This window comes from Tenrec ecaudatus, chromosome 13 (assembly GCF_050624435.1).
Source record: "Tenrec ecaudatus isolate mTenEca1 chromosome 13, mTenEca1.hap1, whole genome shotgun sequence".
Classification (NCBI taxonomy): domain Eukaryota; kingdom Metazoa; phylum Chordata; class Mammalia; order Afrosoricida; family Tenrecidae; genus Tenrec; species Tenrec ecaudatus.
This window is the reverse complement of record NC_134542.1, coordinates 6,914,980-6,939,987: the sequence shown is the minus strand read 5'-3', so window position 1 is coordinate 6,939,987 and position 25,008 is coordinate 6,914,980. Positions and strand designations below refer to the sequence as shown.

At 56.6% G+C, this 25,008-nt stretch overlaps 1 protein-coding gene across 3 annotated transcripts; it reads left to right on the top strand.

Annotated features, from left to right (window-relative positions):
* The first annotated feature begins 2,706 nt into the window (after positions 1-2,706).
* On the top strand, positions 2,707-24,548 carry EIF4E2 (eukaryotic translation initiation factor 4E family member 2). 3 transcript variants are annotated; one of them, XM_075528867.1, is made up of 8 exons: positions 2,707-2,855; positions 8,051-8,165; positions 8,863-8,997; positions 13,240-13,344; positions 14,244-14,396; positions 14,491-14,627; positions 19,990-20,065; positions 23,984-24,548. In XM_075528867.1, exons 1-7 carry the CDS (start codon positions 2,836-2,838, stop codon positions 20,033-20,035), a joined length of 711 nt encoding a protein of 236 aa, XP_075384982.1. In that variant the 5' UTR covers positions 2,707-2,835; the 3' UTR covers positions 20,036-20,065; positions 23,984-24,548. The 3 variants fall into 3 exon arrangements, with proteins under 3 accessions (XP_075384982.1, XP_075384983.1, XP_075384981.1); XM_075528868.1 differs by lacking the exon at positions 19,990-20,065; XM_075528866.1 differs by lacking the exons at positions 19,990-20,065; positions 23,984-24,548 and adding an exon at positions 15,968-16,228.
* The last annotated feature ends 460 nt before the right edge of the window (positions 24,549-25,008 follow it).

The following is a 25,008-nucleotide window of genomic DNA, read 5'->3' as shown; positions in this document are numbered from 1 at the left end:
CTGAATCCAGCCGGGGCTTCTGGCAGCTCCCCGTCCATCCACGGTTGGGTGATCTTCGGCACAAGTTTACTTGTGTGCCCCTCGCAGGGAATCGCTTACGCCTGCACCGTGTCTCACGGCACAGACACTCAGCTGAATCTCTCTTGGTTACTGACCATCACAATACAGTCCACCTGGCCCTCTGGATTTGTGCGCTCTGAGTGTCATTGCCAACCGTCTGTGGACTGAGAACATTCGGGAGCGGAAATACAGAGAGTTCTCCCAAAGCAAAACCTGAATCCACACAAATGCAGTAAGATGTGGGCTGACTCTGAGACCTCTGGCCACTGGGATTTTCTCAGTCTCTCCCAGAGCTGACGTGTCTGTTTTGTTTGCTTTGCGTTTTGTTCTTTTCCACTTAAAAAAGTTTTTTTAATGTTTGAAATGAACATGTATGTCCCTGAAGACTCCAAGTCCACTTCCGTTTTATTTTTCCTCCTTTTTAAGCCCCTCAGACCAATATTGAGATCTGAGGGGTAAGGAATACATACATATATATATACACACACACACACACACACATATATATATATACACATACTTGTTAAACTCTCCATCCCCTGGCTTCTTCATAGTTGCCAAAGTTTTGTCTCTTGGTGTATAAGCCATATTTCTTCCTTGCTTTCCCTTATAACAATGGTGATATTAAATGTTTATCTTTGTCAGACTGGCTGAGTTCGCTTAGCATCCTGTTCTCCACTTTGTCCATGTCTTGTGGTGTTTCAGAGAGTTGTCACTGCTTTCTATTGATGCATAAAAATTCCATAGTAAGGATGCCTCGGCGCTTGTTTATCCTATCCTCTAGAGTTGGGGTGTTTGGATGTTCCCATGTTTTTACGATTGTGGACATTGCTGCCATAAGCATACGTATACATATGTCTGTGTTACGTTCTTAATTTGGGGGAGGGTGTGTACCCAGTGGAGGTTGCTGGATCATAAAGTACTTGGACTTGCACTTGCTTCAGGGAATGCTGTGCTGATTTCCAGAGTTTATGCAATCCTACCGTCCTGCCAGCAGTGGGAAACGTTCCCATCCGCATCCTCTCCAACATTAGCTATTTTCTGTTTTATTGAGTTTTACCAAAAGCGTCGGTGTGAGCTATTATTGTTTTGATTAATATGTCTCTTAATGATTGCGGATATTTCTTCACATGGTTGTTAGCTGTCTGTACACTGTCTCTGGAAAACTGCTTATTTGTGGTTTTTTAAAAAATCATTTGATTAGGGGCTCATATAACTCTTATCACAATCCATACATACATCAATTGTATAAAGCACATTGGTACATTCGTTGCCCTCATCATTCTCAAAACATTTGCTCTCCACCCAAGCCCCTGGCATCAGCTCATTTTTCCCCTTCCCTCCTCCCCCCACCCCCGCTTACTCATGTTTTGTGTTCATTTTTTGATTGGATTATGTGTTTTTCTTGTTAAGATGTTGTAGTTTCCTACAGATTCTGGAGTCTAGTCCTTTATCTGATGCATTATTACTGAATATTTTCCCCAATCTGTCAATTCTCTGTTGACTTTTTAAACGAAGCTATTGTACGCAAATGTATTTTCAGTAGGCCGCAGGTATTATTTTGTCTTCTACAGTGTGGGTATGTGTCATGGTTTTTCATCATTCATTCGCCACTTGTGTTGTGTGCAAATGGGGCTGGGGGTGATGGTAGGAAGGCTCCAAAAAGCAGTTAAGTGGTCAAAGCGATCCCTCCTGGCATAGTACCAGTGTTGTATTAGACTGGGTAGGCGTTAGGCTGTCAGCTCAGCTACTCCTGTGAGAGATGAAGCTGTCTGCTCCTGTGAAGATATAGTATGTCTCAGAGCCCTTACATAGGATCGCTGTGGGCTGGAATTGACTCAATGGCAGTGCATTTGACTTTGGTTTTCTTGGCTTTAGGTATTATACGTAATCTAGCGGTGAATTGAAGCTTCTAATGGCTTGTGTAGGTTATAGGCAAAGATGACAATTTTACATAAAGGAACTGAACATGTACAAATTTGGGTATCCAAGGTGGGGGGGTTCCCAGAACCAATGTTCCTCTAACACAGAATAACAATGCTGTTGTTAGGTACTGTGGTTCCACCTCACAGTGATCTTATTTGTAACAACAACAACAAAACAGCCCTGCCTGGCCCTGTGGCATCTTTGTAATTGGGATGTTTGAGGCCGCTGTGCAGCCCCCGGGTCGATCCATCTCGTTGAGGGCGTTGCTCTTTTGCCACTGCCCTCTATCAAGCATGAGGTCCAGCTCCGGGGACGGGTCTCTCCCGGGAATAAGCAGGCATTGCAAACCCACACAGTAAGGGCGGGAGCTACACGGTACAGTAGCTTCAGCAATGTCACCAAAGGTGCCCGGGAAGCTGCCCAGGGGCCAGGGCTGGGCTTTGTACCCGGAGATCTCGGGCGCTGCTGGCTAAGGGTCTGCGGAAGAGAGAACTGGCGACCTGCGCCTACGATGACGGCCCGGGAAGCTCGATGGGGTCGTCACCACAGTCGGAATCCCGGGGATGGCATTCGATCGAGTGCGTGCTGGCGGCGCGCTCTCCTAGCAGGCAGGACGCGCTCCGCGGGGTGCGGAGCGAGCGCACGCGCACGCGCACGCGGAACCTGCCGGCGCCGCGTCACCAGCCCCGCCCTCCGCGGGCGTCCCGGGATTCCCGACCCCCGCCGGGCCTGCGCGCCGACGTTCCGCTGCACCCAGCGCGACCGGAAGTGGCCGGGCCCGAGGCGCGGGGGGGACCCGGCCGAGCGGAAGTCATTCCGGGAGGCAGTGGCGACGGCGGCGGCGAGAGGATGAACAACAAGTTCGACGCGTGAGTGGCGCGTGGCCGCCCCCTCCCCCGGGACCCCTGCCCCCAACCGCTCCTGGAGCCCGTCTCGCCGGCTCCGGCGCCACCTCGGCCCCCCCGCCCCCCTCGGGCTGCGGGCCGGCCGGGCCCGGGCGGTCGGCGGGAGGTGGGGGCTGAGGGAGAGGTGCGTCGGGGGCTGGGGTCCTGGACGATCCCCCGTCGCAGCCGGGGCCCGGGAAAGGGCGGCGGGCCGCGGGGAAGGAGACTGGGGCCGCCCGGCCCCGCGAGGTTGCGGGCTGCCAGCGGCGTGGAGGAGGGTGGAGACCTTGGCGGCTTGGGTGTTCCCGCAGTCTGGCCCCGGACGCGCTCCCGGGGTGGGTGCTCACCTCGTCCCTTCCGAGCCTCCCTTTGCCCCTCCGCAGAGTGGGCACGGCGACCGCGCTGGGCTGTAGGGCTTTTGAACCCGTCCCCAGGTAAAGTGGCTGCCCCATCTCGCTAGCGAGAGTCCCTTCTGGGGGTCCTCATCTCCTGAGACTTTTACCTCCTACCTCCTACTCGGCCGCTCTCTTTCCAGCGGTCTCGCCCGCCTGGAAAACCAGCTCCTGGCCGTTTGGGGCGCTTCTGCGGGTGCCCTCCTGCCTAGTTCCCATAGGATTCCCTCTGGAGAGGCAGAGAGCCCGTGCATGGTAGCTTCGCATCTGCCCGCCCTCCTCCCGGTTCGGTGGTCCTCCCTTCTAGCCGAGAGTAGTCTTGTAACCTAAGTAAAATCCATCTCCCCGTTGAAGCAGTGGGACAGCAGGGACAGTCCCCAGTCTTTGGCCTTTTGGACCCAAATCAGTCACGGGCTGGGGCCCCGCTGTTTGGTGTGAGAAAAGTTAAATCACAGTCGCCCAAGCTCACCTGGTGACTCACTCAATAGGGTCCCTTCTAGCCGGGCTCTGACTAATGTGTATCCTACGATGGATGGTCTGGGTGAGTTGGAACCAACAACAACATGCCAGCTCACAACCATTGCTGTGTTGTGAACCTGTTGAGTCTCGGAAACCAGAGGCTTCCTGCAGGAGTGCCAAACAGTGAGAGAGAAAGCAGCGCACTGAACCGGCACTGGGGGAGGATGTGACCTGCCAGCCGCTGTGAAATTGGGGGTTCCCCCAAGACGGTGAGTGCTGATATGCACACGCCTGTGACTGGATGCCCAGCCCGAGGCAGCCCTCAGGATGTTTCCTGGTTACTGGGAGGGCCCGGCTGCTTGAAAAAAGTTGGCAGCGCCTTCTCCAGCCTGCTGCCCAGCTGAGCCCATCCCCTTGTGCTCCCCTGGTCCCTGCTCATGAGCCCGGAGACACCAGCTTCATTCAGATAGCGGCTCATGGCACTACCTGCAACCACCACAGGCTCCACCTTAAGGTACCTTGTGGGTCATCAGATCCATCAAACCCAACTCCTGTACAGGTCTGGAGACCAAGAGCTGAAGGCACCTGCTGGATCCTTTTTATACCTGTTGTGTTCCTTTTAACTATCTTGTAAAGGGGATGTGGAGCCCTGTGGTGGGTGGTGGTTAAAGAAGCCCTGCTGCTCCACAGGAGGAAGATGAGGCAGTCTGCCTCCGTAAAGATTTACAGTTTCAGAAGCCCTAGGCACAGGGGTCCTCAAAATGTGGCCCGCTGAGGACTTTTATCTGGCCCGTCGGGTGTTTTTGCCCCGTTTTGCTTTTTACTTCAAAATAAGATATGTGCAGTGTGCAGAGGAATTTGTTCATCGTTTTTTTTTAAACTATAGTCCGGCCCTCCAACGAGTCTGAGGGACAGTGAACTAGCCCCCTGTTTTAAACGTTTGAGGACCCCTGCGACTAGGGAGGCAGTTCTCCTGTGCGCTCCAGGGTCCTTGTGAGTCAGAACCAGTTGGATGGCAGCAGGGATTTTTTGTTGTTGGGGGGCCGGGGGGCTAAAGGAGTTGCTGTGGTCTCAGTTCATAGGTTAAGAAAATGAAGTGCCAAGAGGTTAGATAACTTGTACAGACAACAAGAAGGACCACGAGGCAACATTCAAACCCACACTTGTTGGTCAACCTGGGTTCAAGCACCCTGTTGACCAAAAAAAGTTAACCTGCTCGGTTTTCAGGTGGACCAATTAGTAACTCCTACTCGGGTCTGGATTTGTGAACCGCTCCAGTTACGTGAAAAAGAACCAGCCATTGGCATTTGAGTATAGCCATTGAAAACAGCCCTGGGGCTCCTAGTTTTGTTGTATTTTTAAGACTATTCTTCCATCTCTTGGAGTCAGCACTCTGGACGACGTCGCTCCTAAGAGCACGTGGCTGGGCCAGTTCAGCAGGGACTGGCTTCGGTGGCTATGGGATGCTATACTTCTGTGACTGTGCCCTGAGGTCCTATTTGTTGGTGTGTTTGGCAGGCCCATCAGGTCATTAGCTTCCACGGCCATTGAACCCCTTAGTGTGCTTTCACAGGGACTGTAGCCCCCTGTACTTCATTCTGTTTGAACGATGGTCAGAACCACTTACTTGGCACATACCCGATACTACTACAATTTGCTTTGGTTTTTAGAAGTCGTCCCCTAGACAGGGCCTCAAACTGGAGATGGATAGATGAATTAGAGGGAGACCCTGCCCTCCAGGAGCGGGTCTAGCCATAGAATGAGCAAACACCTGGACAGAAGCCAGGTGTGTGACAGGTGTGTGACAACGGCTGTCTGGGCCACCGGCCTCCGAGGTGCTAATTGCCTGCCTAAGTCTTGGGAGTGTGTCTTGGCTCAAGTCCAGCCTCAAGCAGGGAAGAGTGTCTCTGAAAGGGAGGGTGTGAATGGCTTGAAGGGCAGAGAGTGATGCAGGAAGGGGGTCCCTGCTTTGCCTCTTCCCCACCTTTCTGTTCTAGTCGCAATGAGCAGGGGCACTGCTGGCAAGAAAGGACTTGGTGCTTTGTGGGGGTCCTGGGGTGACTGTGACCCTCTTCCACCAAGATTTAGAGGGAGGGCACCTCAGATAATGTAGTGGGGGCTGAGGAGGGAGGTACACAGTCTTGAGTACTGGGCTGGGCCTGAAGAAGATTGCTAGAAGCAGGCTAGGGCTTATGGAGTGCAAAAACCCACGGGGGTGCTCATGGTCCAGGGAGACCCAAGTTTCTGTGGGGAGGTTCAGAAGAGGGGGGTCTGAGTTAGCGCTGAGACGGTGTTTTCCAGAGGGTGAACTGGGAAGCGGGGGCTCTCTCCAAGGACAGGGTAGGACAGGTGAGAATGCCTTTGTACCCTGAGGCGCCGCTCCTCAAGGAAGATCCTTGGGGACAGACCCTGTCTCTGAGGGATCCCTAGAAGCTGATGCCCAGAAGATGCCAGGCTTCTCTGGGGAAGGAGTCCAGGGCACCACCCCAACCCATTTGACAGAGGGGAGGTGTGCTGCAGGCACAGGCAGTGGTCTTACACAAGTTCAGGGCATGCAGAACGGAGGCATAGGGCCAATGCTACCCACTCCCTAGTCTCTACTCCTCCTCTGTCCACTCCTAGCTTCCTCGGCCTTTGCTTCTCAGCTGTGTCCTCTTGGTATTTCATGCCTGGGGCCCAGCATGGCTGCCCCAGCTTTGAGTCCTGGTGACCTTTCCTTCCCTGCTAGAAAAGCTGAGGAGGAATCTGCCCTGAGTCCTAGGCTAGTGGCTAGCCTGGGCTTCCTGTTAGTCTGGTCCCCTCCATAGGCCAGCGTCTTAGCCAGGATGGAAAGGTATTGCATGTGTGTCTGTGAGATGGGCACGGCTACCTCACTATAGATGATAGCTAGGGCTGTGTGTGTGTGTGTGTGTGTGTGTGTGTGTGAGAAAGAGAGGGGGGGACATGGCCACCTCACTATAGATGATAGGTAGGCCTATGGAATGAACAGGGCAGTTGCCTCCCGACGTGGCTGGTTCATCCAGCTTAGTGTCTATTGGATCCCCTTTAGGTCCCAGGCACTGGGGAACCATAGCCCCCAAACAAAGAACAGACTGCAGTGTGTTTGCATAAGGCAGTCTCTGGGAATGATTTGAGCACTTCCAATGGTGTTCTTTATGCAAATCTGCAGCACAGGACCGCTTTAAAGTGGCCGGTTGCTCTTTGAGGGCCCCAGCCATGGCATTTTCAATCGCCTTGTATGCATGGACATGGAGTGAGGAGGACCAAAGAAGAATGGAAGCATTTGAATGTTGGGGCTAGCGAGGACTGTTAAAAGTTCCATGGACGCCAGAAGAACCCATCAGCCTGTCTTGGAAGTACAGCCAGCAGGCTCCCAACAAGGAAAGATGGCAAGCCTTCTGTTCGCGTTCTCTGTACATGTTATCAGGAGAGACCCCTCCCTGGAGGAAAACCTGCTTGGTAAAGTAAAAATTCGGCCACAAAAGAGGACGAGTGGACACGGACATAAGAACTGTTGTGAGCCTGGCACGCAGGCCTGGGCAGGGTCGGGGTCACTGTGAGCCAGACCCACTCAGCGGCCCCTGGGAACAGTAGCTTTCTGGAGAATTACCAGGAGGAGTGAATGGTGTAGGGCTCTTGTCGGCTCCCAGATTCTCTGTCTTTTCTCTAAATCCAGTGACTTTCAGGGGAGTGTGTCTAAATGCCTCAGGTCGTTTCTTTGTCCCTGAAAGGGTAGTAATCAGTAGTATTTGACTCTGTAATTAGAAGGCAAGAAAATCTTCATTCCTTCTTAATTTAACATTGATTCAGCGTCTTCCTGCCCTAGGTACCAAAGAGCAAGGGGCCCTGGGGGCTTCAAGTAGGGAGGGTCCTGGCTCAGGTGTGTTGAGAAGCTTGTCCTGGTGGCTGCCAGCCAAGGGGAAGACTGACTATTGAGTTGCGTGTGGTGGCTGGGAGGACAGGTGAAGGGGGTCCTGAGCCAAAGCTATAGCTGTGGAGAGGTACTGAGAGCGGGACGGAAGGAGAACTGAGTGAAATAGGTGGGGGTGTTCTCAACTTGGTTTGAAATGCCACAGCGGTGACTTAATCCAGAAACCATTCTCATTCTTGACTCTTTTTCGCTAAGACACAGCCCGTTGAGTGCGTGACTTCTTGCTTCCTGATTAAGCCCCTGAAAGCACTGGGAGGCAGCCTCCTGGAGTCCACCCGGGGGCAGATCTGTGTCCTCTCCTGGACATCTCTGGGCCTGCCTCTGGAGGGGCTTCGGGGAGCTCCATAGTGGAGTGCCTTTGTAGCTGGGTGACGTACGTCCTTTTGCCTCCCATTCAGCTTGAAAGACGATGACAGTGGGGACCATGATCAGAATGAAGAAAACAGCACACAGAAAGATGGTGAGAAGGAAAAAATGGAACGAGACAAGACTCAGGGCAGCGGCAAGAGGAAGGTGAGCACGGGTGGCCAGGGCTCCGAGCCCTTGGCCCTGAGACCGGCTGGTCTGACACCTGCACTCAGGCCAAGGGCGTGGCGCCCTGCTGGGCATTCCTGGCTGTGCTCTAAAGAACGACGATGGATGGAGGGAGGGAGGGAGGGCGAGCGTCTTCCTGCCACCGGGCCTGGAGCTGCTGCCTTGCTGCCAGCGTCCTCCTTGTCTGAGGCCGGGTGCCCTGCTCCATTGTCTCCTGCTGAGTCTCAGACCCTGCAGGCCGCTTCAGGGGTCTGGAAGGCTGTCTGGGTTTTTGCCTATCGTTATCTAAGCTGAAAGTGACTTGGAAAAGAGAACATTTTGAGAAGAAGAGACAGTTGGGTAGCCCCCTCCCTTTCTTTTTCCCTTGAAGCCACTTTTGCTCATCGATTCTCTAATACTGAGTCCCTTCCAAGGCCGAGCACTGGACCAGGTGCTGCGAGGTCCCAGGTGTGAGGGAGGCGCACCGGGCGCAGGCAGGCCTCGCTGGGCAGCAAGAGCCGGCTGCCTCACGTGGAGTGCTCAGGGCCAGCCCGGCACTGTGTTGTGTTCTCGGAGGTTCGCTCATTGCATCCTCTCCGAACCGACTGAGCGAGGGTGTGTCCTTTTTCATGGTGACACGTCCTCCCGGAGCACATGTTTAGCCTCCTGGGACTCACCCACCTTCCTGGCTCCACAGGCTGTGGTTCCTGGGCCTGCAGAGCACCCCCTGCAATACAACTACACTTTCTGGTACTCCAGGAGGACCCCCGGCCGGCCCACCAGCTCACAGAGCTACGAGCAGAACATTAAGCAGATTGGCACCTTTGCCTCGGTGAGTAGCTGGTGGTGTAGCAGGCGTGGGGGTGCAGTTTCACCACTGGTTAGTTAGCTTTCAGGTGTAGCTGATCTCAGTCCCGGAAGCCAGATGGGGTCCTCCAGAGGTTCCCATTAGATACCCACTGGGCTCTGATTCATAGCAACCCTGCGGGACAGAGCAGAACTGCCCAGAGGCTTTCCAAGGAGTGTCTGTACAGGGGCAGCTCGCCGGGGCTTTACCTCTGTGGAGCCGGAGTCTGCACAGGGGCAGTCCCAAAGGACAGGTGCTTGCAAAGAAACGTAGAGGTCCTCTTTGGAAACCCAGTAGACACAGTGTTAGTGAACCACACAGTTCTGACAGTTCTTAGGAGTTAGGGTGGGGTTTGTGCCTGTTCTTTTGTTGTCCTTAAGTTGATATCTAGCGAGCCCTTATTAAGCAAGTCCCGGGGTTGGGGTTGGGGGTAGGGGGGTCTGTCCTCCCAGCAGTGGAGAGGAAGGGTTCCCGAAACACACGTTGCTGTTGAATGCCCGCTCCCTCCTGGTAAGTGTTTGGCTATGTTGGTGATTACACATAAGGGAGCGTCTCTTCCTGAATAGGGTGCCCAGGCTCCATCCTGCCCTCCTCAGAGGTGCTGGGCTCACGAGAGCCGTCTTCCTCAGCTTTCTGTGTGTCGCCGCGTGCCTCCCGTCTCTCGGCAGGGTCGGCAGGGTTTGCCGTTCCTTGAGTGATTGAGGTGTTTGTCCTGGAGAAGGCGGCTGTAATGGACAGGAAGTGTTTGTGTGAAGGGGAAGGCAGTCCCCTCCATCGTCACTGGAGCCCTGTGAGGCCAGTCAGGGGCCCTGCTGGCCCAAGCGCAGCACTTTGAAGCCGCCAGCCGCTCCGTGGGAGACAGAAGGGAGCCCTGCCCTCGAGGGTGTTGGTGAGGTTGGGGTTTCGCCCACAGCTGGAGAAGGAGGAGTGTGTCTCGGATCCACAGTTACTGCTCATGGCAGTAGTCGTCAGGAAATCCAGCGATGCGTTGCATTAGGTAAATCTGCCGTACAAGACCTTTTACAGCAGAGCGAGGCCACTTTGAACACTGAGGTGCGCCTGACCCAAGCCGGGGCATGTTCAGTCGCCTCCTGTATGTGAAAGGTGGACATTGAGTCGGGGGACAAAGGATGGCTGTGTTTGGGAAGAACATGGAGAACAAAGTGCCCAGACGAGCAAAGGTCGGCCGTGGAGCACGTACAGGCAGGGATGCTCCTCAGAGACAAGGACGGTGGCTCGGAGTCTCGCGACTCTGGGCATATCGTCAGGAGAAGGACATCCTGCTTGGGCAGACAAGGAGGAAGACCTTCAGTGGGACAGACTGGCACAGCGGCTCACACATGAGAACAGTCGTGAGGCTGGCGAGGGACCGGCGGTGTTTCCTTGTTTTGTGCAAAGCATGGCTCAGAGTCGCAACAGACTCCAGGGCTTTAACAACACCTGCTTTAGAATCTGAAGTCAGGGTCCACTTGATGAAGAGGTGGGGCCAGTGTAACATTCAGCTGGGCAAGCTGTGGAAGTCCAGGCTTTCCTCCAGCACACCAAACTGCGTGCGATGGTCTTGACCTGCATTTTTCAGTTAATTGTTGGCAGATGTATTTATTTCACTGGCCATCAGATTGTCTCAGTGTGAGCTCAACAACCTTGCCACGGACTCTGCTGACACAATTCCAGCCAAGGGCTTATTGTAAAGTTGACTTTGTCATTGGTTAAATTTAGTTTTTTTGGAAAGACTTAAGTGAGCTTACATACTGATGCATATGTAGGTCAAGGAGTATTTACTAAATAAATTCAAGGCCTTAAAATGAAAAAAGACCCACGCCCTGCCTGCAGGCAGGGGTGTGGACATGCCCTGGAGTGTTCCCACGTGACTAAGCCACAACAGGTCTATCAGAAAGGTATGTCTTGTGTGCTCAGAGGAAAGAGGAATTGATTCCAACTTGGGCCGCAGAACATCCTTTTGGGGGAGAATATGAACAAGTGGGGAGAAGAGAGAGGAATTCTTGACTAAAGGGACAAAAGACTTTAAGAATTTACCTGGAAACCCCCTTGTGCAAGCAGAGTTTTTCCCTTTCCACTTGCTATGGATGCCGAGTGTGTGTTTGGAGTCTTGCTAATCACAAGGTTGGCAGTTCAAACCTACCAGCTTGAGAAAGAAAGGTCAGTCTCTCTGTTCCCATAGTGTTTACAGCATAGGAAACCGATACTGGATCACTGACAGAATTTACTCTGTGGTAGTGGGCGACTGAGTGAGTGTGGTCGTGGGGGCACTGCTGTCTAAAATGTTAGCAGTTCAAACCCACCAGCCTCTCAGATGTGGTCACCTGCTTCCCGAAAGACTTAACAGCCTTGGGAACCACATGCCAGGTGGTAGAGAGTGGGTTCGGTTTAGTTTCCATGAAGATGTGTTGGGCAGAGCAGGTGGCCCGGAGCCTGTCTCCTGGCTGTGCTGGTCAGGCGCCACGTTGTGGCGGCAGGCTTGTAGCTCGTGCAGACGAAGAGGGCAGGTGAGCTGAGTGGACATGGCGCTACCTGTGTGTTCTGTCTGCCAGCCGCCAGGCTACACAGGCTCTGGGCTACTTGACCCTTTGTCCTGGTTTCAGGAGGGACTTCACAAACCACGAGGACCTGGAAAAGCGGGAGCAGTCAAGTTCTCTGTCTGCCTGCCTCGCTGTGTTCCTCTGGTTGGCAGAGAGTGGAATGAAGTTTGTTCAGGGGACTGGGGGTTTCCCTACCCCCACCCCTCCTGTCCTCAGATCAGACTGAGCAGCTGTGCTCACTCGGTGGGGAGTCCCACATCATGGGTGCTAGGCAGCACAGGTACCTCGTGGATGTTGTACCCATGCCTGTCTTACCTGACTTCCTCAGCTGCCCCTGCTTCTCCCACCCCCCTTCTTTTGGTCTGGAGATGGGTTTCCCTTCACATATATAAAACAGACACACTCAGGTGAAAACAGTGGGGTTTTTGTGTGTCCCCCCCAAAAAATCTCAAGTCACTCCAAATCCCTGCCCTCCCCTGCCCCCTCATGTTTCCCGCCATTGATCTCAGATGTCCCAGCCACACCCCTCAAGGCCGGGCCCCATTCTGCAGCATGTGAACTTCCTATCAGGCGTGAGCGCTGGTTTCACCTGGGTGGGCTCCCCTGCCGGTCTGAGGGACCCAGGGGAAGCAGCAGTGCCACAGGTCCGCAGGTTCGCCTCCCTGGCTGCGGGAATCTAGACCAAGTGGCCCTGTCTGTGGCTCCATCACCAGAGCAAGTGGGCTTCCTCCTCGCTGCCCGTGCTGCCAGGTGATTGATGGCTGCCGTAAAGGAATGGGACCTTATCTCAATAAAAATGGCCTGAGGAATGTGAGTGAGCGGCCATTTTATAGTTTCCCAGTGGGATCATGAAGGAGGGACAAGAACAAACAGTTGTTTTCCCAAAGAAAGAGGACCCCTTCCCCCTGAGGACAAGAAGCCGAACCCTGTGTGCTTTGAGACGGCCTTGGTCTTGTCCTCGGGCAGCAGGAGAAGCTGCTTCGTTCTATCTGGTCCTGGTGTTGCCGGTCAGATAGCCGCTGACCAAGAAGAGGTTTGCTTCTTGTGTTCGGAAACAAATCCAGGGACATTCACACATGAATGGAAAAGGGCTTTGTAACGAAGATTGGTTGTCCATTGAGAAAACCCCCAGCCTAGTCCAGATCAAGTCCACAACTCTGATATTAGCCCGTGAATTCCTCTTCAGACTCACGAAACACAGCAGTGGTGCCACGTGCTGGAAGACGACGGGCTGGGGGTGGGAATCCTGGGCTTCCGTGGCAGTGGCAACATCTCCTAGGGCTCTGGCTGCCATTAGTGTGCTTCCAAGGGGCTTGTCAACAGGATTGTCAGGCAGAGAGAGAGTGTGTCCCGCCTCTGGGGAGGAAGAGAGGAAAACTCCCAGAATCCTCATGAGAAGGCCACGCCCACAAGGAGGCATCCATCTGGCTGTGACCTGATTGACAGGCAGGCTCCACCCCTGTAACTTATGTAACAGGTTGACATGACATTATGTACCTGTCACACTGGTACAGCATCATGCAGGCCGCGGCTCGGCACGCTCGTATAGCGCTGCACACCTCACCCGGCAGCTATACAGGGGGCTTCAGACCAGTGTGGCAGCACCATCGGAGGCTCAAGCAAAGCCTGGCAGGCTCCTGGTTGGGTGGAGACCCGACAGCCTTCTCCCCTGCGTCTCTCCCTGCAGGTGGAGCAGTTCTGGAGGTTTTACAGCCACATGGTACGTCCCGGGGACCTGACGGGCCACAGTGACTTCCACCTCTTCAAAGAAGGAATCAAGCCCATGTGGGAGGTGAGCAGTGGGGGCCTCTGGCACTGAGCTGCCAGAGGGCTGTTGGGTTTCTTTTAAATCCTGTCAAAGCATTTTTAAAGTCTCAGCTCAAAATCACCTCCCTGCTAGCTGCTACCTTGGAAGAGGGGCCCCAAAGAGCCACTGCTGCTGGTTTCTGGCCTGGGGCTAGAGGCGTTTAAAGGTCATTTGCTTGCTGGTGTCAAGAGTGATCTTTTGAAAGTGCTCTTATTCCCATAGATGTGTGTGCGTGCACATGTGTGTGATTAGTATCATAGGCAGCTCCAGAGACCCTGAGCTGAGAGGGCAGTGACTGTTGTCTGTCCTGAGGCCAGGGCACTGGGTCAGATGACAGATGTGATCACACTCACTCATACCTAAGGCTGGCCAGTTAAAAACCCTGCCTGGCTCCCCATGCTGACCTGGCCTTGTCCCTGACCTACCTAGCTTCCTCTGCTGACCCAACCGGGCCCATAGTCTCCCTCACATTTCAGGCCCCACGCCAGCCTGCCGGCTGCTCTCATGCCTGTAGAACCTCACACCTGTCACCCTCACGTCCCGGCTGCGGTGTCCCTTTCCCACGGTGTCTTGCCTGTCCGTTGGTCTCCATTTACCACCCCCTGCAGACCTCAGCGCGTGGCACTCTGTGCCACTCAAATCCAGTTCTTACCATCGCTTAGCCTGGGCCTGCGGGAGAGGGCTGCACCCTTTTGTCTACAAAGTCACTTAGACACGATGTCTTAGTGTTGACATGCTTGCTGCTAACCAGAAAGTTAGTTATGCAAACCCACCAGCTGCCCCGTGAGGGAATGATGTGACTCTCTGCTTCCCTGGAAGCATTGGACTTTGAGTGACAATGAGAGAGGCCAGGCTGTCACCTAACACACACTGTCCTTGTACAGGACGATGCGAATAAGAATGGCGGCAAGTGGATCATTCGGCTGCGGAAGGGCTTGGCGTCGCGCTGCTGGGAGAACCTCGTCCTGGCCATGCTGGGGGAGCAGTTCATGGTTGGGGAGGAGATCTGTGGGGCTGTGGTCTCTGTCCGGTTTCAGGTAAGCCCCCGGGACCAGGCTCCTGTCCTGGGTTGTCTGCTGCCCTTGCCTCCTGCCCTTTGCTTTGACGACACTTCTGTCTGTCCGGTTTCAGGAGGACATCATCTCCATCTGGAACAAGACTGCCAGCGACCAAGCCACCACAGCTCGAATCCGGGACACGCTCCGGCGCGTGCTGAACCTGCCCCCCAACACTGTCATGGAGTACAAGACGCACACCGACAGCATCAAGTACGTGCTGGGCGGGCCCCTGGGTGCAGCGGGCAGAGGCTAGTCACTGGTTGTCTGGGAGACTTGACGGTTGGCCCTCCCACCATGGGAAGTGGCTCTGTCAGCAAGGCCCCCGCCCAGCATGGCGGGCGCCGCACTGTCCTCTGTCCATGTCCAGCCTGTCTCGTCTTTCAGTTGCTAACTGCTGTCTTCCAACGAGAGATAGCGTCTTCTTTCTCTTGCTGTTTCTCACGAGAAGGCCCTGCAACTCTCGAGCCTCTCCCCGCCCCCGCCCCGCTTCTGCATGTCTTTTAACTGCGAGCTGAGCTTCCGTCTGCTCTCTGTCCCGGGATGGACGGGGATGTCTTAGGAGGAACGGTGACTCCGCTTGTAGAGGGGCAGACTCAGGGAGCCCTCCTATCCAGATCCCGGGAGCTGAGGCTCGCTGGCACAGCTGTGGCTCTGGGGACCGACCGATGGCAGCAGGGAGTTAAGAAGATTCTGGCTAGCGGTTGCAGGACCGACAGGCTTTTCCAAGCCCTGGGCGGGAAGCTCGTAGTCCCACCCCTGGCCCCAATACCAGTCTGTACAGTTTGGCAGGTCTCAGGGCTGCCCAGCTTCGGTACCCCGCTCTGGAGGCTGGGCAGTAATGATACCTGGCAGGGCTGGGGTGAGGCTGGTGGAAGCTTCTTAGAGCGGGTGGAAGTGCCTGAGATGGGACGTGCTGGCAGGGCCGTTTTCAGTAGTGGTGAGCCCGTCGGCACATTGAGCTCATTAAGGGACCGGGCCAGCACCGGGTACAGCAGGCAGTCACTGGGAGTGTGCTCTCCCCGCATCCCAGAAGTGGAGCTGGCTTACCCAGCTGAGGGCCAGGGACACCCTGGGAGCACTGCCCCTGGAGGTGGTCCGGCATGGTCACCAGCCAGTAGCCCCTGCAGCGTGGTTGGATGCTTGCCGTTGAGCTCTGTGTGGGCAAGAAGTAGTTTATGCCGTCCAGCCAGACTCGGTCCAGCCACACCTCCTTTTTCTAGGGCGCTTATTTTTGAGGTTCCTAGGTGCCACCCTCCTCCACAGCCAGGCTTTCCACTGGGCAGACAGGGCAGGGGAGGACTTTGCCCTCTCCACTCTCGGGCCACAAGGCCGTTTTTCCTAAGCTCAGTAGAGTCTCGGCCCCAGTCCAGTTCAACGGCTGGGTGAGCCAGGTGCCCTTTTGCCAGGTTTGCTGCCCCGCCCCCATAGAGTTCGGGGAAAGTCAGCCTGCCCCTGCCCCAGGGGCCAAGAAGCCCCTGGGGACCCAGCGCCCCCTCCCCACGCCTCCCTCTGGGCACTGCCAACGAGCCACCCTTTTGCACTTCCACTAGAATGCCAGGCAGGCTGGGCCCCCAAAGGCTCCCTTTTCAAAACCTCTGGAAGACGCGGGTGAACGTGCCGTGAGCCTGCCCTTTCTGGACGGCGCGTCACTGAAGCTGCCACCCCCGAGGCCCTCGTCTCCTTGGCTGCTACCTGCAAGACCCTCGTGCACCGGACAAGCGGGATTGGAGGAGCGGTGGATGTTTGGCACTCGGCCGACGTGCAGCAGCTGCAGCCGCTGCTGAGATCACTTAATAAACGGTGCTAAACCAGCTTGTCTCCTGCTCTTGCTCTTTCCGGCGGGCACTTCCAAGACACGGCCTTTTCCGACAACGGGCGCCGCGTGAAGGGACGCCACAGACTTCTCTCGCAGGGCCATCCGCGGAGCGCAGGCTCCTTCCCGTAGCTCAGGGTGCAGGCCTCGAGCTGCAGGGGCCCGGCGGCCCGCTGGGACATCTAGCACTCACGGCGAGACCGATTTCTGGTACCTCCGATGTACCGCCCACCTCGGCACGTTCCCGGCCAGAGCAGAGTGGTTTCCGTCTCAGGATGCCACGGGAAAGCTGTTCCAGCTAGAGGGGACCCTGGCCTGGGCATCACTGACTTTTCCAGGGGCCTTGCCTTCAACGAACCTGCTTGCTGGGAGGTAAAGCCCGCTTCGCCTGCGTGTGTTCTGTGCCTCCGGCTTCGTTGCTTTGCGCTCACAGGCTCCTCTTGCTGGGCCCCTGCTACCCAGGCCACAGCTCTTTGCCAGCCTGTCCTGCTTCCTCTCCAAGCCCGGTCACCGTCCTCCGGGTGCTGCCCTGCTTGCCAGCTCGCAAGGTCCCCGCTCTACCTCCCCAGGGAGGCGCCTCAGGAAACAACCTGCATCCCGCTGGTCTTCTCCCCTGCTTTGTGGCTCTGGCTTCTCTGTGCTGCAGCTGGGCCCCTGGACCCCTCCCCTGCATGTCGCTCTGCAGCCAGCCGCCTGATCCTCTGAGCTTCCTCAGGAGCCATGTCCCCACACCAGAGGCAGCTCTTGGCAGATCTAGGGGCAGGTCCGTCAGCCAACATGGCTGTGGGTTGATGTTGAGTTGCCCAAAGTGGCTGTCCCGTGTGGCCGGTGATGGCTGGGCTCACAGCAGGCACCACAGGGCCTGGGTCCCAGTGAACCCGGGGGTCAGGGCATCATCGCTGCTCCACTGTTGCCCTCCCAGAGTGGACCAAGGGCTTTGAAGACAGGAGGCTTGTTGGCTAGCAGCTGCACAGCCGTGTGCCACATCATGTCGGCTGTGGTGTGACTGACCCTGGGGTGAGCCCTTGTGCCCGTACAGAGAGGGCTTGGTCAGAAAGCCTCAGTTCCCTTCTCTTCTGTGGGCTCTCTGTGAGCCAAGGCACCCACCGCTGTGGGGGTCAGGGGTGTCAAGGAGAATGATGGAAGAAAGCCGGCCGGGCTAGTGAGCCCCAGTGCCAGCAGTGAGGGCTGTGGGCGATGACGAGAGCACTGTTGCCAGGCGTGGCTCCCCTCAGGTAGTCCTGCCACCCACCAGGACCACGGTGAGGTTAGTGTCCCTTGGTGACTGCGCCCTGGCCTTTCCTGGCCACACTGCTGGGGGCTTTTCCTGCCGTGCCCCTGGCGAGCAGAGGGCTGGTGAGCCTCCTGCTTCCCCCCTCTGAGCTTTGCTGGCAGTGGTGCCTGCCTCCTGTCTCTGCCTTGTTTTTGTCAGCAAGCAACCCCCACCCCAAAGTGAACGGGACCCCTTGAGTAATGGGACACTGGATGGTGTTGGGTCAAGAGCAGTTCCCACGGCGTTTCCCGAGTCCTGTGAGGAGAGAACACACCCAGAGCTGTGGGCCCACTGGACCAGATAGGCAGGGAGCGTCGCCCCACAGCAAGGTCTTGTGAGGAATCGGCCCGGGAACAGTCCCAGGGGGGGCTTGGGGTGGGCAGGGAGCATGGAGACTCCCCCAGACCCAAGGGACGGTGGGTGGAGTGATAATCTGGTGCCTTGTACCCTAGAGGAACGTCCTCTTGGCATATCCACGTCCTGCCTCTGAACCAGGGCTTTGAACCGGTTTATTCTGGTTTGACTCCCACTGAGCGTTTGCAGTCCCATCCTAGATTGGAAGGTGCTTTAAAAAGGCCCTGGGAAAAGGAGCTAGCAGAGTGGAAAGTGCCCATGAACTGTTTGTGTCCCCTCGCCCCCTGACTCGGAGCCTGCATTTTAGAAAGAGCCACTGTGTCAGACCTCGCGGGCACCAGAATGTCACACTGGGGGTGGATTCGATGGTGTTGGACAGAGGGTCGCAGTGAACTGACTCGGCAGCATCTAATATCACCGTCACCTAGCAGCATCGTCACCTGGGGTGCAAAGGCAAGGGCTCAGCAGGGGTTCAAATGGGAATGAACTAGTTTAAGGCCTTGGTTTAAACATTGAACCCAGCCAACGAACCCCTGTCCTATTTCTGGCAAAGCCCTCGCCTGGTGGCCCTGGGGCACAGAAGCACGCCTTTGAGTTTGTGAATCGCCCCTTCATGCTGTTAGTCAAAGCAAAGAGACCCAGGTGAACGGGGTACATGGGCTCTCCCCAGTGACTGAGGGCCACCTGAGTCAGGGCGGGGGAGCACAGAGTCACCCAGAAAGGAGCTCTTGGGCTCTCAGAATTGTCTTCCTGGTAAGGGAGGTAAGAGGAAGAGTGTCATTAGTTACATTTGCATCTGCTTAAAGGAGGTGACAGGAATCTTAGGGTCAGGTTTTCTCTTCTGTTTTTTGGTTTGTTTTTAGAAGCTGTAGTCACAGAACACTCCCAGCATTTAACGTGTTCTCTCTACTTAAAAGAGCACGGTGCCCGCCATGCCAGGTGGAAAACAGCCTCCGCTCCCAGCTTTGGGCAGTGGGCTTGCCTCTGAGAAGAGGGGTGGGCTCGAGGACGATGACCAGTCAGTTTCCACCGAACACACGAGAGGGAATTGACTGCTTCTGGGAGTTGAGGCGGAACACACTGAAGAACCGGGGTGGTGCTGTCACGCCAGCCCCGACTCAGTGGGGTGCTGAGCTTCCTGTGGGGCAGGCCCTTCACCCCCAAAACCGCTCCGTTTGGAATAGTGTAGGGATGGGCTTCCTGGGAAAGGAATAAACGAAGAAACATCTGCAGGGCCCTGTCCTGTTTGGGTGCTAAAGTGTCTGAAAGATAACAAATCGCACAGCTAAGAACCTGCCTTTGTTATTGTCCTCTCTGAAGCCTAAAGGCACCCACAAACGCATCATCACACCGTCTCCCCGGAAGGGGCAGGGAACCTGTGCTTGTTGGAAAAGGCTTCTGTGAGTTGACAGGCTGGCGTGATTCTGGTTAGCATGTTCCTAGATGCTTTGGCAATACTCTGAAGAGACCATTCACGCCTCGGTGCTGCCTCCCACGAGTGGGGAGTAGGGATGAGCCGGGGTCAGCATTGGGCCCAAGCTCCATTTCACTTCCGGTGCCAGGGGAGTGTGTCCCAAAGGGGGATGAAAGGAGGCAAGAGTGAAAAGGTAGAAGGGGTCTCCAAGGACCAGTCCTACCCCCACCCCCACCCCCTAACTTCACCCCTTGGTCATAGCCTTCTCTCTCTCTGGCCGTAATTTGCAAGACTGTGAAGGCCATATTGAGCCTTGCACAGGTGGATTAAGAGCCGGTCGACTGGGTATTTTAGGGATTTAGGGGCCCAGAAGAACCTGCCATCTGGGGTCTGCGTTTAGACACGTTAGAAGGTTGGGGGTGTGAAAGCAGGAAAGGTGACTTAGGTCACCTGCACCTGATGGGGCCCTGACCTTCGCCTGATAAAGGTTTCCACCTCCTGCTCTCCCGTGGTGCCCTCAGTTGCCGTCGGGGTTCCCTGGTTGGGGGTGTCCCGATGGTGCTTTCAGCCCTGCCTTCATTGGCTTCCCCAGGGCCTCGAGGCGGGGGGTGTTGAGGTACAGCTGCCGGTCCTTGGGGCTGTGTGGACAGTGCGGGTTCTCGGCCTGCGCGCTCCGTGACCTGAATGTGCTGTTGTGTTTTTGTCTCTGGTCTGCCAGGGCCTGGGAGGAGTTTCACGGCCTGGTGAGCAGCAGCGGCCGCTGATCCCACGCTCCCCTCGGTCTCACGCGCAGGGTAGGGCCTCGTCTCTGTCTTCTGTGTGCCCCTCTCCGTCCCCGCCCCTGACCTCAGCCACACCGAGCTCCCTCCAGACGAGAAGCACCCTGGGGCGAGGCTCTCTGCGCCTGTTTCCTCATGGGAACGCGTGTGCACTCGCACATGCACACGCTAGGCAAGCGCTCGGCCACTCGCAGGACTCGTTTGCACGCAGACCCCTGTCCCCAGGGGAGGGCTGTGCCGTTAGCGGCCAGTGGTCAGGTTGAGGACACCGCATACAAACTGGGGGTTCCGCCCTGGAAGTGACGGGTTGGTGTCAGCACTGTGAGAGGCCCCCCTCCAGGTCTGGCCGTGGGAGGCACAGGGTCAGTGGGAGCTTGTGGAAGGAGGGTCGTCGTAGCAAAGGGGACCGGCGACTGAAGGAACAGAAAGTGGGAGCATATGCCTGGCCAGAAGCTGCGTACCCGCCACCCCCACCCCAGCCCTTAAGACAGACTGCTCCAAAATCGGAATGGATCTGTCGACGGAGGTGGCTGTTTCCGAGCTCCCTTTTCTCAGGAGGAAAATGAGGCGTCTCCAAGAGCAGGAGCCCTACCCCCCTCCGAGTGGCCAGCAGAGAGGGTGGCCTGGGGGAACAGTGCAGTGTCTGAGGGCCTGGTGGAGCCGATGCGTCTCAGGACCTGCACACATCAGTGCATCTGTGCCCAGCCCAGGGTGCACGCCTAAGGGCATGGAGTGCAAAGCGAAGCACTCCACGGGCACCCCCAGCAGACGGGGGCCTGAGACGGCACTCATACAACAGAGACCATTCTCTGTGTACACCCGCAGAGTCTTTTCCTCGGTTTAGCGGGTGTTTAATGCTACTTACATCTCAGGGCTGCTGCTATTTCAGGGGGCTTTGCGTGGCCTCCACTGCCAATAAGTATTGTCCTTTAGTGGGGCTGCAGTGCGCCCCGGGTAGCTGCCTGGCGGAGGACATGGGATGTGGACCAGACTGGGCCAGGTATGGCATGCAAGGGTCTTGGCTTGGGACCATGCAATTGGCCGTGGTCACTTGGTGGGAAATTAGAGGCCCGTCTCTGAGGGAGAAAGGTGAGGTTGCTGTAAAGACCGGGGGCTTCAGAAACGGCAGGGAGTAGGGCTGCTCTGTCCTGAGGGGTCTCGAGACGTAGGAATGGATTTGATGGCAGTGGTGTTTTTGTCTGGGGCCCCTCTCCCTGGTTCTGTGTTAGGCTGTTAGCTGCAAGGCCGGCAGTTTGGAACCACCCGCCACCCTGTGGGAGACAGGAGGCTTTCCACCCCCATAAAGAGTTAGTCTTGGAAACCCACCGAGGCCGCTCGTCCTGTCCTGCCCTCCCCGTGGGCTCTGAGTCCACATCAGGGCAGGGAGTTGGGTCGGGGGCCAAGAGGAACCCTGGTGGGACAGCGACTAACGCTCATTATACTGACCGGAGGGTCAGTGGTTTAAGCCCACCTGCCGTGCGTGGCAGAAGACCCCCATCTGGGAAAGCCTGCTGAGCAGGTGGGCCATGAGTTGGAATCAACCTGAGGCAGTGGGGTGGGAGTTAGCTGGTCCCTAGAGAGTTTGCAGGTCTGTTTAACATGCGGGGAGGGGAGAGGGAGTCTCAGCTAGTCTGCAGTGAGCTGATGGCAGGAAACCCAAGTCCCTCCCTCCCCCCAAGACCCCAGCAGCGCCCTAAAGTGCATGGGCCAGTGGGTGGGTTAAAGCCAACACCCAGAGGGGGTTCCAGCGTGGGCGCTCCCCAGTTCACCTGAGGACTAGAGTCTTTGGCTAGGGAAGTGTTCTACAGCTCTGTCTGCATCGTCTGTCACCAAAGCTGTCCTCCCCGACACCCCCTCCCCCAAGCACAGGTATTCTTCCCAAAGATCAAAGGTCTTGCTGCCCTGCTGACCAAAAATCCTGGACTTGCCTGCCTACTCTCCACAGTGCAGAACTCGAGGGCCAGCATATCCTGATGCCGCCTCCCCACCCAGCTAGCCCCTTCCTGTGCCTTTGCTTTCCCGAGGGGACTCGGCGCTCAGGCTCCGTAGACCAGCACCTCTTCCCGAGGGGACTCGCTGTGAAGCACACACCGCTGCTTTACCCTCAGAGGTTCTTCTTGGTTCCTTCAGTGACACTCAGCTGTGCCGCCTTACCTGTCCCTTTGAAAGCGTGATTTTGACCTTCAGCGTTTTGCCAGTAACAGCAAAAAAGCAAGCACCATACCGACCTCTCTCTGCCCTGCCGTCGACTCCTGATGGAGATGGGGATGGGTCTGGACCCAGCAGCTGTGGACAGAGGAGCCGGGACAGGAACTTGTGCCTCAGAGCCGGTCCCTCGCCAGCCCAAGGACAGCGTGGCTCTGAACGAGGAGCCTGCAGCCATCTTCCCATGGGGCTGTTGCGCTAGCCGGTGGCCGGAGGGCACGGTCTGCCCCAGTACCTGAGTCACACCGGCCATTCAGGTTTGGGTTGTAAGTCAGCATCTCAGTGACACCAGAAAGCAGCGCGTGAGACTTTCTCTTCAGAAGCGTCAGGGCTTCCGGGCAGAGTCGGAGTGGGGCTTGCCCGGGTGGGTGGGGATCTTTGAGGCCCCTTCCAGCCCTGGCTGGTGAATGGCTGAGGCTCAACAAGCCAGAAACACCAAAAGTCAGTGCCGCCCTAGAAGTTGCTTCTGGGTTGGGTGCCGGCTGGAGTTGAACCAGGCTCCAGAAGTGGCGTGTTTGTCCCGTGAATGACTCATAGTGTTGCGGGCACCCCCCGCGGAGCCCAGGCTGGTTCGGCAGTGTCCCCACTCAGTGGCCATGTCCCACCAGCTTGGGCAAGCGTGCTCTGACTGCCCCAAAGGGTCCCAGCAAGTCTTTGGAGTTGCTCTTGTCCACAGGCCCACCTAGATGGTTCCCAATGAGCACAGCGCTCCGGCCGATGCTCCGTAAGCTAAAGGATCGTGTGGCGTCAGGGAGGCATCGGGTCCTCCAGCCTCCGTGACTTCAGCAAGTCTGGAGTCCATGAGAACTTGAAATCCTGTTCTCCCCCTTTTGGCCAGGATTCTCCTACCAAATCTTGGACCACATGTTCAGTCATGGGAGCCGGTCTCATGGCAAAGAAGGCTCCTGGCTTTTTAATGTTAGCAGGGGAGCTTGCACTGGACAGCCAAGCCTGCGTGCACCCAACAGAAGACAAGTAACAAGATATTGCTTCCACCCTGCCCCAACACACCCCCCTGCCCCTTCAAGAATGAGCACCAGGTTCCAGAACAAGGGCTACTGCCCGCCAGGGGGCAGTGCCGGGCTGACCCAGGAGTCTTGCTGCCAGTGTCACTGCGAGGGAGGCCGCGATGCTTCTGTTTCTGAAAAGGAGCAGGAAGCCCCATCTGTGTGGGACTCCGGAGCCCCAGACGCTCTCCTTTCAGATGCAGCTTGCTTAGACGCTCCTGTCCGCTTGTGGATTGGTTGGTTTTTGAACAAGGAGTACAGTTTGAGGTGGGGTGTTACATGGCCTCTGGCTCCCTCCATCGAGGTGTGTTTTCCATGGTACAGGCTTCCTTTACACGGTGTCCTTCCGTCGTCTGGATGCAGGTGTGAGCGACCGTGGGAGCATCGCCCTTCGCCCACCCCTCCCTCCCCTGGCCCGCAGGGCAGCAGGCTCAACCCCCAAGCGGTGGCTGGGAGTTAATGCCCCGTGGGGGGGGGGTGCCCCAGCATAGTGGGTCATCAGTCCCTCCTGAGTTGCATCTGACCCATGTCTCCTCCTTTCTTCATGCGTAGGGGCTTTGCAGCGACTGAGGCCCCGAGAGTCAGTGGGGGAAATGCAGGGTGGCTCTGGGGGCCTCCGCCCTGAGTCCCAACCCCACCCCTGGCCGTGTGTGTGCTGCTGGTGTGAAGAGATGGTCTGTATTAAACGCTGTTTTCTCCCATTTTTTTTTCTTTCTTTCAGGGACAATTCGAGCTTTCGGAATACAAAAATCACGTTGTGAAAGTATGCAAGCTGGCAATACTCCTTGTGTGTGTGTGTGTGTTGTCCGAAGCAGACAGGCAGCCTGCAGCCCGGCCTGGTGTCTGCACACTGACGGGATGGCCCCGCCCCCATGGGCTCCTGTTTGCACTTGTTCCTGGAGGTCACCTTCCACGGCCACCTCCACCCTCGCCGACTTTATAACGCGGAGAAGCTGAAGCCGTGACTCTGAACAGACAGACTTGGGTCTGTACCGGGGCGCCGAGCAGGAGATCAGCCCCAACTCCTGCTGTGTGCTGTCCGGGCACCTCCAGGCGTGCTGTGTGCCTCAGGTCGCAGCCAGCCGTCCTGAGAAGGAAGTCAGCCCCAACTCCTGCTGTGTGCTGTCCGGGCACCTCCAGGCGTGCTGTGCGCCTCAGGTCGCAGCCAGCCGTCCTGAGAAGGAAGGGTCGTGATGATGCACACCCAGGAAACGCTCTGTGTCAGAGAGCCCAGAACAGCTGTCAGTTCCCTCTTGTAGCTCTGCCATTAAATTATTGGGACATTTCGTTTCTCTCTCCCCTCTGCCCCAGCCCCGCCACTCTCTCGGACTGTGCCTGGGGCAGTGGCTGTCTAGGACCGGACCTCCAGTCTTCCTGCCTGAGGGACTCTGCTTCCAGAGTCGGCACTGCTGCTCTTAGAATTCTGACCCAGTGGGCCACACTGCTCTGTGTCACAGAGCAGCCAGCAGACCCCTGGCTCGGTCCCCAGTTTGATCTCCATGTCAGTCTACATTCCAGGTGCAGGACTGAGCGTAGGACAACAAAGGGACCCAGCTTCCCACAGGAGCAGGGCCTGGGGGCTGGGAGCTTACATGCTTGGCGCTCCGGAAGGGAAGCCAGCTGGCTAGTTGAGCCAGTCGTGGGCAGTCACCATCCAGCCCCGTGACAGGAACATCAGAGAAAGGGGACCTGGATGGATGCCGGTATGTGTGGCCGGTGGTCAGGCTGGTTGGGATGGCTCCCCAG